This window comes from Podarcis cretensis (assembly GCF_951804945.1).
Source record: "Podarcis cretensis genome assembly, chromosome: 3".
Taxonomy (NCBI): Eukaryota; Metazoa; Chordata; class Lepidosauria; order Squamata; family Lacertidae; genus Podarcis; species Podarcis cretensis.
In genome coordinates this window covers 61,803,947-61,819,841 of record NC_137172.1, presented here as the reverse complement: position 1 = coordinate 61,819,841, position 15,895 = coordinate 61,803,947, and the positions used below count along the sequence as shown (strand labels likewise).

The window sequence follows — 15,895 nt, the reverse complement described above, 5'->3', positions numbered from 1 at the left end:
ACCGGGACTGCCCATGTGGACCTGAGGTCAAGCACAGTATGTCAAAGTGTGAAAGTAGATGTAGAAAACAATCACCCATCTGTTAGATTTTGTAGAAATTGATTTAGAATAACTAGGACTAGACTAGACTCCACACATAGTATTGTAAGCCTTTAACAGTGTGATCCTATACATGTCTACTCAGAAGTAACTCCCATTGAGTTCGGTGGGGAATACTTCTAGGTAAATGTGTATAGGAATAGAGGCTAAGTGAACTTGATTAGGAGTGCATTTACACCATGTTAAAAAGATTAGTAATGATAATATAGATCTTTAGTATGTAACTCTAATCACTATCATCCCATCTACTAACTACAAAAACTTTGAGGAGACTATTATGACAATCATATATATTTGATTCACCTATTCTGCCCATGCACATTTTGGTTTGTTTCTCTGTGTATACTTGTGCATACAGGCATATATTTTATAAAGAAAATACAGTTTGATCAAATGTGGGGCTGCATGTGAGGCTTTTAATTTCCACCCACCCAGCCTTTCTTCACTAGGGTTGCCACATCCAGGGATACACAGAGCTAATTTTTGTATCTTTCTCCCTCTCACCTTGATTGGGAGAGAGGAGAGAGAGAATGGAGAATCTATGGATGCTGCTACACAAACACAGCTCTGGTCTGTGCTCCTGAAAACATTTCTGGTTTTATTTTTGTTTACCACCAGAACATTGTTGAATGTATTCAGCAAGGTAAATCAAACCCTAACAATTATACATAAATACAGTTATATTAAATTGCTTAGATTGCCCCTTGATAGTTTACAATAGTTAGAATATCTACAAAAGAAAATAAACATAATTTCAAATAATAAAATTGTATCTTAAGAATCCTTTTGATTTTGTCATTTTATAGTCTCCTGAGAGATGCTAGAGTCTTCTATACTAACCTCAATGAAACATGTTTTCACTCACCATGTGATACATCTTAAACAATTTAGTTCTACTTTATAGATGGTTTATTACAGCTTTTCTATTAAGTATGATATAATTAATCATGTATTTCTGTATCTCCACCTAACCTAATTGCAGAAGTGTTTTTCACTGAAGCAGAAGTGTGATTTTCGTATATGAGGGCTCATATAAATGTCCAAATATATGATGTGACAGAAGACCATCAGTAGTGTTTGGTTCAGCAAATGCTATTAATCCAGTCCAGTGTGATAGTGATCCATACATTGGGGGTGGGGCGTGGGATCACAAGCTCTGTCATATTCATTGTGGGGAACCTGTACATCCCATGGGTTTTCCTTCAGTTGTAGCTTCACTCACAGGTTCTAGGCTGTTCAATCACTATTATGGAACATTATACACTCCCATTCTAATAAATATGTTTAGGCTTTTTCAGTTGGTTATTAGACCCTTTCATATTATTGCTTTAGTGGGAATGGGGACCTTGTAATCCCTCGGATGTTTTAGGCCTCCATCGCACAATAGTCAGGTTTGATGGCAATTGTGGGCCACAGATTTCCCATTTAGCTTAGGCAGAGAGATAGTGATTGGCCCAAAATTGCCTAATGAGCTTCATGGCTTAGTCAGGATTTGAACCCTGGTCTCCCAGGTCCTGGGCTGACACTAACCACAATTCCACATTGGTTGTTGTCACTTTTGCCATGAAGGATCAAATTTATCTCTGTCTTGAAAGTAAACAGACTGCCACAGCTGCACTGTGTATTTTATGTTACTAGATTGGTATCTTCAAGTATATCATGTTTTGAGTCACTGACTCACCTTATCTGGCATAGAGCAATAGGCCCTATTATGCAAAACAAGATAAATTTTTACTTCAGGGATGTAAATATTTATAATAGATCATAAAAACAGCCAAAGGAGGAGTTTGCAATTTGAGTGATCATATTTTAAATTCTGATTTATTTATGTTTTACTATTGATGCAATGGCCCAATATTTGTAAAACATTATCTTTATTAGTATAATGAAAAGATAATTTAAACATCAACATATTTAATAGTTAAGGTAATTGCTAAATACTAGTTAACTGTTACCACAAAACATAAAAATAGTAGTTAATAGAACTGTTAATTATAGCAATGTTATATAAGCTTTCTGTTAACCTGAATGATGCAAAGTTTTTCTCCTTGGCTTTTATTATGAAAAGCCAGAGTAAATCTATAGTTGCAGGCAAATTTGACCTATTAGAAAACAAAACTTAGGTTTAAAAGTTGGTTGGGCTACGTGGCAGCAGTCTACTATTTCAAGCATTACCAGCATCAAGATTTAATGGCATAGTTGGCAATGTGTTTTGATTGGTTATTTTATCATTGTTCCAATTCTATCTGGTGATACAGTGGTGCCTCGCAAGACGAAATTAATCCGTTCCGTGAGGCTCTTCGTATAGCGTTTTTTTCGTCTTGCGAAGCAAGCCCATTGACAGCTTAGCGGATTAGCGCTATTAGCGGTTTAGCGGCTTTTAGCGGATCAGCTGATAAGCGGCTTAGGGCTTAGGAAACGGGGGGGGGGGGAGGGAAAAAACCCCCGCAGGAACTCGCAAGACATTTTCGTCTTGCGAAGCAAGCCCATAGGGAAATTTGTTTTGCGAAGCGCCTCCAAAACGGAAAACCCTTTCGTCTAGCGGGTTTTCCGTCTTGCGAGGTGTTCGTCTTGCGGGGCACCACTGTACTGGGTTGCAGTCTTTGCACATCTAAGCTTCATCTGCTCACGATGAAAATAATCGAAACTTGGATATAGTCTGACTAAGCTATGGGTTGCATCCAGTGAAGATGTCTTGTTCGTGCAAGGACTTGCATTTGTGTGATATAATTTCCCCCATCTCTTCCTGTGCTCACTTTCCATCTCCCCAATATGCCCCAGAGGATATGGGGAAAACGCTTAGAACAGATCAGGGGTGGGGAGAATTCTGTTGTATGAGTGGAAATCCTTTGACAAACTGGACAAGTTCATTGGATACCACCCTATATATTTCAATACATTTTCAAACAGGTTTTTGCAGGCTGCTATAAAACATGTATCATGGTTCTAACTTTTACAATGTTTTTGTAATATATAGGGGGACTGTTCTACAGAATTGCCATTACTGTCTATACTTCCAACCTTGAATCAGAGTCAAGTGTTCAGAATGCAGTTGCAGAATGGGTAAGTTAGGCTTTTCTATAAACCTCTTCCTCTGCTCATTATTATTCAAATTCAATTTAACAAATGCACAATTCAAAACAGTGCACATGTTAGAACTTAGAAACTTATTCTCCAAGGCATGCTGTAATGTAGGGATGTTTCTGGAATCCAGTACCCATAAACCCCAGCCAAAAGTGGTCATTGCTCAGAGATTATGGGAGTTGCAGTCTGGCAGCATTTAGAGGGCAACAGGTTAGCCTCCCACTGTTATGGCTGGGGTGCAAACAGTTCTCTGTTGCAAAGTAAGCCCTAACAGCTGTGATGTAAACAGTTGTTTTCATATTTTGTATCTGCTTATTTTGTATTGTTGGACTGAGAACGAATATAGAACCTAATTGACTGCCTCATATTGAAGCAGAATGGAAGGATTAAAACCATCAAATGCAAGTTCCATTAAATAATTATATGTGGAGAATCACTACAGTGCCTTCCCAGTTGCTCTGTTCATGGGCACTCTGCCTGCATCCTTGGTTAACTTGACCAAAGCAACTGCATTTGTAGGATAACAGCTGCCATAAAGTTTGTCCAAAAGTGGGGATGACAGCATACTTCTGTGACTATCACTATGCTGTAAAATCTGAGATCTCTCCTTTTCTCTAACCTAGATTCAGTATTTTATGGCTATAGTGAGGGTACAGACAGGATAAAGTTTTGTACACTAGTCTCTACGTGCAGAGTCCTTTATATGCCTGTGATTTCCTCATTGTTGTCTTGCTGTATTTGTTGAGCATGGATCTCTGCCTTATTTTTCCAGAATTTTTAAAGATGGTATTTTTGCTATTACTGACCCATTGCTCAAGACAAAAATGTGGTGTTCACTCTGAAGGTTCACACAAGGTCACACATACAAAATTGGCACAAAATTGCTTTTATCATACAACACTGTAATGCTAAAGTGAAGGCAAAGCAAGATGTACATTTCTGCCATATAGTACATGTCTTTCAACCTTTATGAGGTTGTCCTTTTGTTTTCCAGCTAAATCGCACCTTTCAGAATTGGAATTACACTGTATATGTGGTCAATATAAGGTAAATGCTTGCTACGAGTGAAACAAAAGACAAGTTACCATTCTCTTGGGTAAGGTTATTTCCCCTCAAACTCAACATTTGTGCCTCTTGTTTTTGTAGCGTTCAGCTGAGTACTGTGAAAGAAGGAGTAAGGGAAAAGAGAAGCACAAATGATCAAAGGTAAAATTACGTTGATGGGCTCCAAAATAATTCAGATAATCTTGTTAATTTCATCAGGTGCTGAAATAATTGTTTAGAATGTGACGGACAATTTACACTTACCTGGGTAGCAGTGTGAGAGATATTTTCCATACTGCCCATGATCAGAGGCATTATGCTTCTGCGTACAAGTTGCTGGAAACTACAGAAGGGGAGAGTGTTGTCCCCCCACTTCCCAGGTCCTGGTTGCAAGCTTCACATGGGCATCTGGTTGGACATTCTGAGGGCAGGATGCTGGGCTAGAGGGGCCACTGGCCTGGTCCAGCAAAGCTGTTCTTTTTTTCAAGCTGCTCTGTGTTTGATACAAGGAAATTCAGTGAATGGGGCCAGTTGTATGGGTCCTGTTTGAGAAGGTTAGAAAGCAGCATTCAGATGGTATAGAAGCATACATTTGGTCCCATCATTGTGGTTCCTGTATTCAGTGGCCTACACACCTACCCACCCACAAAGCAGCAGTAGTAGCAGCATGGAAATTCACACTCTATTCTATGGTCCCACAGCAGTGGAGAATGTCCCATCAAAATGGATGGGACAAATTATGTAGAACCATATTGATTTCAGTTGACACTCTGCAGGAAGGGCAATAGGAAAGACCCATGTGTCTCACGAAGTTGTGATATTCACATGTGCTGCTCCCAGCACCATGGGATTACACAATGAGAGAAGTTCAGTGGGTGGCATTTCATCTGAAGGGGCAAGTTGGTCCTAGACCAAGGTGAGAAGAGGCCATTTGTGAAGCAGTTCCCACACTTCTGACAGAATAATGCAAACTGAATCTATACCTTTGCTTAATTTGTAAAATTAAAGTGCCTTCAACCTTTCTACTTTTTGTTGCTGCTGCTCTATTCTCTTGCGCTTCACAGATACCTTCAAAAAAGCCCTATTCATTCATCCTCTCAGTAAGAAAACCTATATAATTAGAAACTGAACTCTTCAAACACAGGGATAGTGAAAGAAGTGACATAAAAAATTACATCCTCAGGAAGAGTAAAGGAAAATGCAATATAGAAATACTTGGTCATCTTACATCACTTAGTAATCTGCACCAAAGTGATCCAAAGTACATACTGCTCACTATGTATGAGCCAATGACAGATGCATGTTTGCCCAGTCCCAAAGTGCATGTCTTTATCAGCACCTGGTGCAGCCTAAAAATATGTCTGGACAGCAGGAGTGTGACAACACAAATTTTAGTTAATTATTAACTGAACAAGATGGTGACATTTAGCTGGTTTTTATTGTAATGTGTAATGTTTAATTTTCCTATTTCAGTATTTCTGTTTCCCAATTCAAGGGTCCAGCTAGAGAGCAGAGTTGAAATGAAGATTAATATGACGATGAGGGCATTTATTTCTGGTACAGTGGTATCTCTGGTTATGAACTTAATTCGTTTCGGAGGTGCGTTCTTTAGCTAATGGGGCCTCCTGCTGCGCCGCGCCACCGGAGCGCAATTTCTGTTTTCATACTGAGGTAAAGTTCTTAACCCGAGGTACTACATCTGGGTTAGCAGAGTCTGTAACCCGAAGTGTTTGTAACCTGAGGTGTTTGTAACCCAAGGTACCACTGTAGTTTCTTTGACTCCACACTTTCACACACAAGTATCATTTGCATGTGTATTGGTTTAATTCATTGATGCCATGCCCTTTTTGACATCACAGTAATGCCACACATTTCTGTTCCTGCTGCTGCTGCTTTTCCCTGAAAGATCCTACAGATCCTAGGTGTAGCCATATGACCAAGATTGGGTCACATGGGTAAGAAATACATCTTCCTAAGGACTCCTCTGTTTCCCTGTGTAGATTCCCCATTTTATTTTGCAAACAGCTTTGCAGTCTTTCGACTTGGTTGTTACTTATCAGCTCAATAAACATGTGCTTGCTTCAATTACCCTACTTGATATTTTAGGCCCATGGTCTATGTTTAATCTTACTACAGTGAATAGATGTTCTTACTACTGATTAACCAGCAACCCACTCATATAAAAGCACCAGTGATATTTAACAAACTGTTGAAGAACAATTCCCTAAAACTGCATATTTTACAAGAAAATACTTTTTAGAATTGTTTTAACTGTGAGCTGCTCTGAAAGTCTGGATTAATAGAGTGGGGTATAAATATCTGTAATAAGGAAATACATTCATAAATAAATAAATAAACTTCATTCCTAAGAGTAAAAGGTAAAGGTACCCCTGCCCATACGGGCCAGTCGTGTCCGACTCTAGGGTTGTGTGCTCATCTCGCTCTAGAGGTCGTGAGCCGGCGCTGTCCGAAGACACTTCCGGGTCACGTGGCCAGCGTGACGAAGCTGTAGCTGGCAAGCCAGCACCAGCACAGCACACGGAAATGCCGTTTACCTTCCCGCTATAAAGCGGTCCCTATTTATCTACTTGCACTTAAGAGTGCTTTCGAACTGCTAGGTGGGCAGGAGCTGGGACCGAACGACGGGAGCTCACCCCACCACGGGGATTCAAACCACCGACCATACGATCGGCAAGTCCTAGGCACTGAGGTTTTACCCACAGCGCCACATTCATAAATAAATTCATTTATGAATTTATTTATGAATAAATATTCATAAATAAACTTCATTCCTAAGAGTAGGTATCCTTGACTCATAGATATGATGTTGATAACAACAATGAATGTCAAAGTATTCAACTAAGAGTATTGGAAGAGATTAGGAATCTGTGAACCTCCTGTGAATCTCCTGATAAGATCTTCCAGTGGAAGCCCATACAAGGGATTCTGCTAGTGCAGATGGGCTTTCCCTCCTCCTCCTCCTCCTCCTCCTCCACCCCCTCAGATTAGCTGGGGGGGGGCACTTCGGAGAACACATGAAACTTTGCAGAGGGGAAGCAGAGGTGATAGCCTTGAATCAAGCAACCAGAAATGCTTGTGCTAACAGAGCAATATATTTAGTGCTACACTGAAGTCCTTCCTTAGTTTCACTTACAACTCATCCAGGCTTCCTTTTGTGCTGTCCAGGCACAGGTCCAGGCTTTAAAGCTCCTTGTTCAAGCGGGTTTTCTGTGGATTGCCATTTGCTCCAATTCAGAGGTAAAACACAAGTTTTATTGGGAAAAGGACAAAACAAAAGCCTCTCGGACATGGCTTAAAAAATCTGGATGAGCTCCTCACTCCTACTGAAATCAGTGCTACTTCTATTAAGTCATGACTAATTTATCACATTGATTTCAATGGAAGCACAATGAAACTAAATAGAAAAATTGCCCCTCTACTCTTCTCTCATCAGGAGCAAATGATGAGCAGATATCTGTTTACAGAAATGTAGGATTCAAGCCTTGGTATTTTGTGTCACCTGCAGCTGAGCATTTTTTTTAGGTGAGAAAGTATCAGTCTGAGTGCCAGGCATTCCCTATCTTTGCTTCAATTAAAAAAGAACTCAGTGCAATGCAAAACATATAAAACTGAGGTGTGAAGTTGACTTGTTTCTGCTAACCATAGTTAAGTTTCATCAGTTTGTCCACTTCAAATGACATGGTAAACTGTGGTTAAACCTAAAACAGAAATAAATGCTTCCAAACTCTTCCTTGCAACCACACCAGGGGGAATGTGCTGTCCCAATTCTTGCCTAGGATCCTTCTCCAAATGCTAAACTGTGCTTTAGTATTATGTCTGAGCAGCTCAACTGAACAAAATTCCCAAGGAAGTTTACTGGTTCCACTGCTGTTTTCTTTTTGGCACACAATGGAAATTTGCTGCTTTCAGCAGTCTGTTTAAGGGTTTTTTAATGCTGTTCTTTGGATGTTGACTGTTATGTATGTTGTGAATCTTACTGTGTTTTTAGTTTGATTGTATACAGTTAATTTGGGATGTGCTGGTTTTTGAAGTTTGTGTTATTTTGAACGCCTTATGTACACTTTTTTTAAAGAAAAGTTGGCTAGAAATTTGACTCCTACCATTTATCCCCTTCCTACAAATAATCCTATATAACTTTTTGGCATTTCATTTTCTTCCCTGAGGTAAGTTGGGGTTTTTTGTTTTTGTTTTTTTTGCATGACTTTTAATTCCTATTTTCCAGGAGAGTAGGTGAAATCCTAGGAATGAAGGTAGGAATTGCAAAAACGGCAGCATTTCTAACATGACAAACTGTAATGTTGTTGAATCCATGGAGGAGTTTCTTCATTATTTTTGGTGAATGATAGAATGCAGATACTATGATTAAGCTTTTCTTCCATATTTAAGATGACCTGTTGCCAGTTTTATTCTGATTCAGCAACTGGACAATTTTCTTTGCAGTTTTGATGTCCGGGCTCTTCTGGTTTACAATTCTTCCAGCAATGTAAGTTTAGAAAAGCATATGATAGAGAAGAAACTCAAAAGCAGCAATGAGACTATGGGAAATGGCTTGAAACTTGATAAAGTGGATGTTAATCCAATTGGTAAGTAAAAAAGCTTCACCTTTGTGGTTCTCTGTGTTTTGGTTGCCTAATAAAAATTATTATAATTCCAACATGTTTCTATTCACTGTGTAAGAAAAGTTTGCTTTTTAAAACATGAAAAACATTTTGAAAGTGCTGTTTCAGATTATGCTTTTATAAAAAATGTGTTTAAAGTAGTGAACTGTGATCAAACAAATTAGGTCATAGTATTAATAGCACCATTGAACCAAATCAGCTGAGTCATTAAAAAACTCTTCTTTAGCCTGAGGAAAGACAAAAAAAAATTTTTTTTTTGCATTGCTAAGATGTTTTTAACCATATATATTTTCTTAAGAGAGAGAAAATGAACAAATGCTTCAGACTTTAGCATGTTGTGTTTTATTGTATTACAGTTGGCATTCCATATAATTCAGATTGTAATACAATATAAGAAATAAATGCAGCAATAAAAGTAAAAATCAATGTGAATATTTAATGTGGGTATGCCACAGGCCACCTGAATGAAGTTCACAACCATTAGAAGCCCACAGACCACAATTTCTGTAACCTTGATGTAGATATTTATGAATTTTGGATTATGGGTGAATCCAGTTCAAAATCCATTTCAAAAGTTGGTCACATATGTGTGTCTAGGCATTTCTCCCTTGATTTTGAAGGGTAAATATTATAGGATTTTAGGCTTATCTTTATATGCACATATGTGCATGTGTACATCATGGGCATACATCATGAGGTGGTAACAGTGAACTTGAGAAGGATTGGAATGAGCAATCTCAGGAGTTCACTGTATATTCAGTTGATACAGTTTGCTATCCTTCTGAATAGGGCCTTTGTTAATTCATGAATAGCTGTGCACAACTGAGTTATACAGTCTGTCAGTCACCAGTTATTTACGTCTAAATTCATGCAGTCCAAGCATTACATTTTGAATATTGCAAAGTACCAATTCAGGAATAAGGAAACTGAAAATTATTTGAAGAATTTCAGTATTGATTTACAAAATCCAGATGAATGATTTATCAGATTATAAATTAGCTTTAAATGGGAGAATTCTGTTGTACAGTTACTTATTTTTCAAGCTCTTTGTTTTATATCACTCACCAATGGAGAAAGTGTGGAGCTTATATTCTGCAATATCTGTAAACACAGGTGTCTGTCACAATTGCTGATTCAGGTAGCTTTTGATAGGTAAAAAAAAATTGCAGTAGAAAAGAATTTCAAATGAACCTAATTTAAGACAGAGAGAGTGAGTGATTTTGTTGTTCTGCATCATTGTTTTCGTTTTATTTTGTAGAAAAATGCGAGAGGGAAGAATACCCACTAAATTACTTGTGGACAGAAACCAGACCAACAGTGACTGACTTCACACCATGCCAGGGCAGCTCTACTCAGAATGCATCAAGAACATGGTAAGAGCTCAAAAATTGCACAATGAGTAGTGGTGAAAGAAAGATGTAGTGATTTAGAATACAGTTGTACAAGCTATAAATGATGGACTGCATAAACATTACCATGGAAGAAAGCAGGGACAAAACATAGGTAGTACTTTTAAGGTCTATCATAGATATATATTTTACCTGCATCCTGTATATGATCCAGTACTGTACATTTTTGCACCATTGATTTTATGTAATGCTTATGAACAGAGTTTCTAATACATGACTTACAGTTTATTAGATTGTACACTGGTCGAGAACTGCTGTTCCCTGGGTTGGAGGCAGCCTGTATGCATCCCAATCTGGCCCACAGTCTCACCTCCTCCATAATTAGGCTAAACAGCACGGGGAGGCATTTTCAGAGAGGGAAGATTAATCTTCCCCATGTGCTGTAACCTGCCACCCACAATGGAAACCCCCCATGCATGTTTGAGGTTTGGAAACACATACCTTGAAGTCAATAAGAGACTATTTTCAAGCTTAATTCATACTCATGTAGACTACAGCTGGGGAAAGAAGAGTTAAATTTCTCCTTTCCATGTGCTATCTCACACACACACACACAGAGAGAGAGAGAGAGAGAGAGAGAGATAATCTCCCTGCATGGCAATTGGACTTTAAAACAGCCTCCTGTTGGGTCTAATCTAAGGCTGTTGGGGGGAGGGAAGGAAAGAGGGGGTTGGTCTTTGTGAAGAGTGTGGCTGGGGTAGGGAGGGTTACCCTTCCCAACAGTAGTCTACATGAATATTCCCACCACCAGCATTTAGGCTTAAAAAAGTTGAACTGTTTATATCAAGCCCATTGTGAGGAGGCGTCTATATATGAGCATGGATGGATGGATTTAAATATGTATGTACTGTCCACATGTGAACTTTGTGTGTGCTTTATACATGTACATAGTTCTGCAAATATGTTTGGACTGCGCTTGTATGCGTACTAGCTCTGACCCATCCATTTTGCCGCCACCCCCATTAGCATGCAGCCCCTGAAAGTCTTGCCACCAGGGAGTATGTCCTTCATCTTGAAAACCGTTCCCTACCCTATGGTAGAATAAATAAAGCTATTCTGTTGGAGTTAAAATTAATGCGTAACAAACCCATTTCATTAGAGCTTATATTCTTGGCTAATATAACAATTCCCAGCTCCAGAAATATGCCTTTAATTTTCATGAGCTGAGTTCATACCAATCTAATGTTTCAGAGTAATCCGTAATAATAATAATATTATCATCAGGTTTATTCCCCAAACTGGGCCCAACATTTTGAACAGCAACATATTGAACATCATTTGCTTGATGTTTTCCCAAAGTGCTGAAAAGAATCACAGAAGATAAAGGATTGAGCTAATGTTCCTTGATTGCTGTTTCCTTGAAGCACAAAGTAGTATGTGAAGTGGAACAAAACAGGAGCAACGAAGTGAGGATGCACAGGATCTGGGCACATCCAGTTTTTGAATAGCAGAACTATAAGATGCTAGAATAGAGCTTTCCAAACTGTGTGTCGCGACACGTTAGTGTGTCGGCTGCAGTGTGTAGGTGTGTCACGCAAACGCTCCCCACGCTCCTCCCAGGGCTGGAAAGGGGTTAGTTTAACCTCCGGTTCGCTAGTAAAACTGAATTACTGTGTCACAAAATGATGCAAGTCTAAAAAGTGTGTCACCAACATGAAAAGTTTGGAAGTTTGGAAAATACAACCTTTGTATCCTGTTGTTACTATGATCATGCTTGTTTTATTTTTATTTTTAGCTTTCTAAATCTAGGTAATTACACATCATATTGGGGTGCTCCTGACCTTAGAAACTGCACAGGCAAGTTTTTTGGTTTTCGTTATATAATGAATTTAATTTTGAAGCATTATTATAGACCTTGGTTACTAGACTCTCTGGCTTTTTGAAGTACTTTGCTGAAGAAGTATGAGTGCTTTCCTAAAGTCTAAGGCGGGGTGGGGGAACCTTTCTTGAACAAGGGTCACATTCCCTCTTGATCAACCTCTGGGAGGTGCTTGCCAGTGGTGGGTGGGGCCACTCCACATTGTCTCACACACATACGGCATAAACAAACTCACACGCACACCTAAATGTACAGCACTGACATATGCATGCATACACACATTTAGCACATATACAGATACTCCCCTATGCCAGGAAATAGGCTTGGAAAAAGCATTTTAGTTTTTTGTGGGGTTCCCCCCCATAAATGGAAGTCTGCTTTCAAGATCAGTTATGTATGTGAGGGGGAGGTGTTTTCAGTGGGTGATCACTGTTTGTGCAGAAGGTGCTCTAATTCCTCCCCCCCCAAAAAATACCACCCCCATGTTGCAATTAAGCTTGGGAGAACGCCTGAGACAAATTTTCAAGCCCTAAAACCTGCATGGAGGTAAGATGAGGGTGGGGTACTGCAGGCCTGAATCAGTCCATGAGCCACCAATTCCCCACCCATGGTCTAAGTCAGGCATGGGCAAACTTGGCCCTCCAGCTGTTTTGGGACTACAACTCCCAACATCCCTAGCTTACAGGACCAGTGGTCAGGGATGATGGGAATTGTAGTCCCAAAACAGCTGGAGGGCCGAGTTTGCCCATGCCTGGTCTAAGTCCATAATTCAGCACAGAGTTATGTGGCTTAAGTTAAATGTTTCCCGTGGTTTTAGTCACACTTAATTTCAACATAATCACCTACAGCTCCAGATTCACAACCTAGATCTGGATCAATACACAATGCAAAACACTTTCTTTATGTTATATTCTCTTGTAGTCTGGTACAGAATGCTTTACTTTACATTTCAGTTGAGGTTTTTTTCCCCTCTGGGACTGTTTTTTATTAAGATTTTGTTTTGTGTGTGCTTTTCAGATAATGCAGCTGATATAGCCAATCAGCTTCTGAATCTGACAGGAGAAGGGCAGCAGCTGACTTCAGACAAAGTCAATGATGTCATCCAGAAGCTAAAAAAAATTGTGAATGATGAAGAAATCAATGAATCCTTGGGTTCTACTGTGGTCACAATATTTTCTAATATCCTCACAAGTTCTGATAGTGTTTTGGCAGCATCGTCTTCTGAGTAAGTGTTCCTTGAAAGACAACAGAAAAAGAGTGGCTTTTAATAACATTTATTTGAAATATATCCCCCCCCCCGGATATTTGTCTTTCATAAATTCATAGTGTACAAGGGACACATACTGTATTCGGTGTACTCATTCATTTCGATTTTTAAAAATGACTTTCCCAAGTGAAGTGAATAAAGAACTAAAACCAAATTTCAGACATACTAACATTGGGATTCATGGGCTTGATAGTAAATCCATTATTTCAATGTTAAAAAAGCATTTGCTGGAAATGTAGCAGTTAAAAGAAACAGAAGTAATAAGAAAGACAATGTGATGTGACATTGTACTAATATTGATAAATTCTCAGGTCATAGATACAAACACAAAGGTGCTCCATTTAAACTGATTTAAATTGCTATAACTCATTAGCTAAAGCTATATCCCTGTTTAGGGAAGTTTTTAATGACTGATGTTTTAATGTATTTTTAATCTCCTGCTGGAAGCCACCCAGAGTGGCTGGGAAACCCAGCCAGGTGGGTGGGGTATAAATAAAAAAATATTTATTTATTTATTTATTTATTTATTTATTTATTTCTATATCCACTAAATAGAAACGTAGGCAAAATGAACAGATGTGACCAGGAGCCCAGTGGGAATCATAATGCAAGTAGAGAGGTGATTGCTTTCAAGAGCAGTCATGATCAGGTTACTTGGGCAACAGTAGTACATAGGGGCCCAAATGTCTCACAGGAGTTGATCAGTCTTTATTGTGTAACTACTTAGATTATTAATAAATTCCAGCATCATTACAAATGATTAAAACATATGTAACAAAATTGTACTCAAATTAAAGACAAGAAACTAAAAGAATGCACATAAACCTTTTACCTCAGGTTTTTAAAAAGGAGAAAAGGAGACAGCATTGCTTCTTTGCCTGACATTGAAGGGACTGTACAAATCTGGAGCTCTGGAGCTTTGAACTCTCTTCACTCCACATCTGAAATGTGGTGTTGAGAGACTGGCCCAAGGTGACTTCCCTAGGGTGAACCTGGGTTGTGGCTATTGGGATAGCCTGTGTTTCAGGGTTTTATTGGCATTTTGAAAAATGAATGACAGGACAATATTTACTTCCTAGTGGACCTGCTTGAACTGCAAAGACAAAAATCTTTCCTTGAGGCAGTCATGGTGTTTTTATTCTAATTGTTGTAATGATTAAAAATGATGATGATGTTCTGCTTGATTTTAGAGCTATAAAGACAATTGATGCCTTAGCACTGAAGATTCAATTTGCAGGGCCTTCCATGAGCATCTCAACACGGAACTTGGCACTTGGTGTTTCATCTTTGAATTCAACTTCGTTCAATGGCTCCTCTTTCAGTGTTGGCCCCCAAAACAATGCTTCAGACTTTCAGGTACAGGAAACATATTCAAGCGCGCAAGCGCGCGCGCACACACACACACACACACACACACACAAACTTACCTTTAATGAATTTGCATTGGCAAAAACTCCACTGACTACACTGAATGCCTTATATTGAGATTGTGAATGTAAAGCTTTTAGGCGGTGCCCTGCTTGCCAGATTTTTCCTCCTAACTCATACGACCCTGTACTGCTACTGTGAGCTTTCAACAGCACTTTAATTCAAGGTGCTGGAGTTCAAAAGCCATAACTCTATTGAAGAAAGTGATTATAGAAAGCATCCAATTCAACTTAATCCATCACAATTTAACTTCCCAGTCTAGGCTGTCTTAATTGGGGTCTGTTATGGATAAGTCTCCTTGTCAATCTTGGCCTTGTTCAGTGTTGAAAAAATGCTCTAATTTTGTTTTTCAGATTGATTTTGACAAAACTCAAGATAATTCCCTGGCTTCGGTTGCTTTACCTCCAAGCTTACTAACCCAGTTAAGTCCAGAAGAACTTGAAGCTATATCCAGAGCTCAGTTTACTTTTTTCAATAAAAATGGACTCTTCCAGGTAATCAGGAACATTAATGACTTCATTTACATAAAATCAAAAGAGCCATTTAAGAATACCATGAAACACGTTGCTGTTTATCTTGTGTGATGCCAGTGAGATATTATTGATGATATCAGGCATTATATGAACACATGGAAAGTGGGATGGCTTTCATTTGACATTCATGGAGGCTATGAGACTGGGAACTTTGAAAAACACAAAACAGCGATCATAGTTGTGTGAACAGAGTCATCCAAGCTTACAGTTGTTAAGCACAAGGATTCTTTCAGGGACAAACTAAATGTCATCTTAATTGTGCAACTGCAGTTATATGTAAGTTCTCAATAATGTAAATCACATCTGCAGATGGTTCTGGGCAACTGCAGGAGGTCCCCCCCCCCACCTTCTCTCTCCCTCCAGCAGAGGTCCAAACAAAAATCGCCGTGCAGCCTCTGTTTAGTAACTTAAATCCCATTGGTTTATGTAGGTCTACTGAAAGTTAGGGTTGCCAAACGTGCGAAATTTCCCAGACATAGTCAGAATACTGCAGTGTCTGGGAGGAAATGGCTGAAATGTCCAGGAAAATCCGGACGTATAGTAACCAATGTCGGAAGCTTAGATTTTGGCAA

The 15,895-nt window shown here is 39.1% G+C and overlaps 1 protein-coding gene across 4 annotated transcripts in view; it reads left to right on the top strand.

The window, feature by feature from the left end:
• The window catches only part of ADGRG6 (adhesion G protein-coupled receptor G6), a 103,168-nt gene that overhangs the window by 52,209 nt on the left and 35,064 nt on the right, over positions 1-15,895 (top strand). For all 4 annotated transcript variants that reach the window (XM_079970942.1, XM_079970940.1, XM_079970941.1 and 1 more), the window contains 9 exons: positions 3,077-3,162; positions 4,178-4,230; positions 4,330-4,389; positions 8,689-8,831; positions 10,126-10,240; positions 12,012-12,073; positions 13,113-13,320; positions 14,553-14,718; positions 15,144-15,284. In XM_079970942.1, the coding sequence (XP_079827068.1) occupies positions 3,077-3,162; positions 4,178-4,230; positions 4,330-4,389; positions 8,689-8,831; positions 10,126-10,240; positions 12,012-12,073; positions 13,113-13,320; positions 14,553-14,718; positions 15,144-15,284 (1,034 nt within the window). The remainder of the gene's footprint in view (positions 1-3,076; positions 3,163-4,177; positions 4,231-4,329; positions 4,390-8,688; positions 8,832-10,125; positions 10,241-12,011; positions 12,074-13,112; positions 13,321-14,552; positions 14,719-15,143; positions 15,285-15,895) is intronic.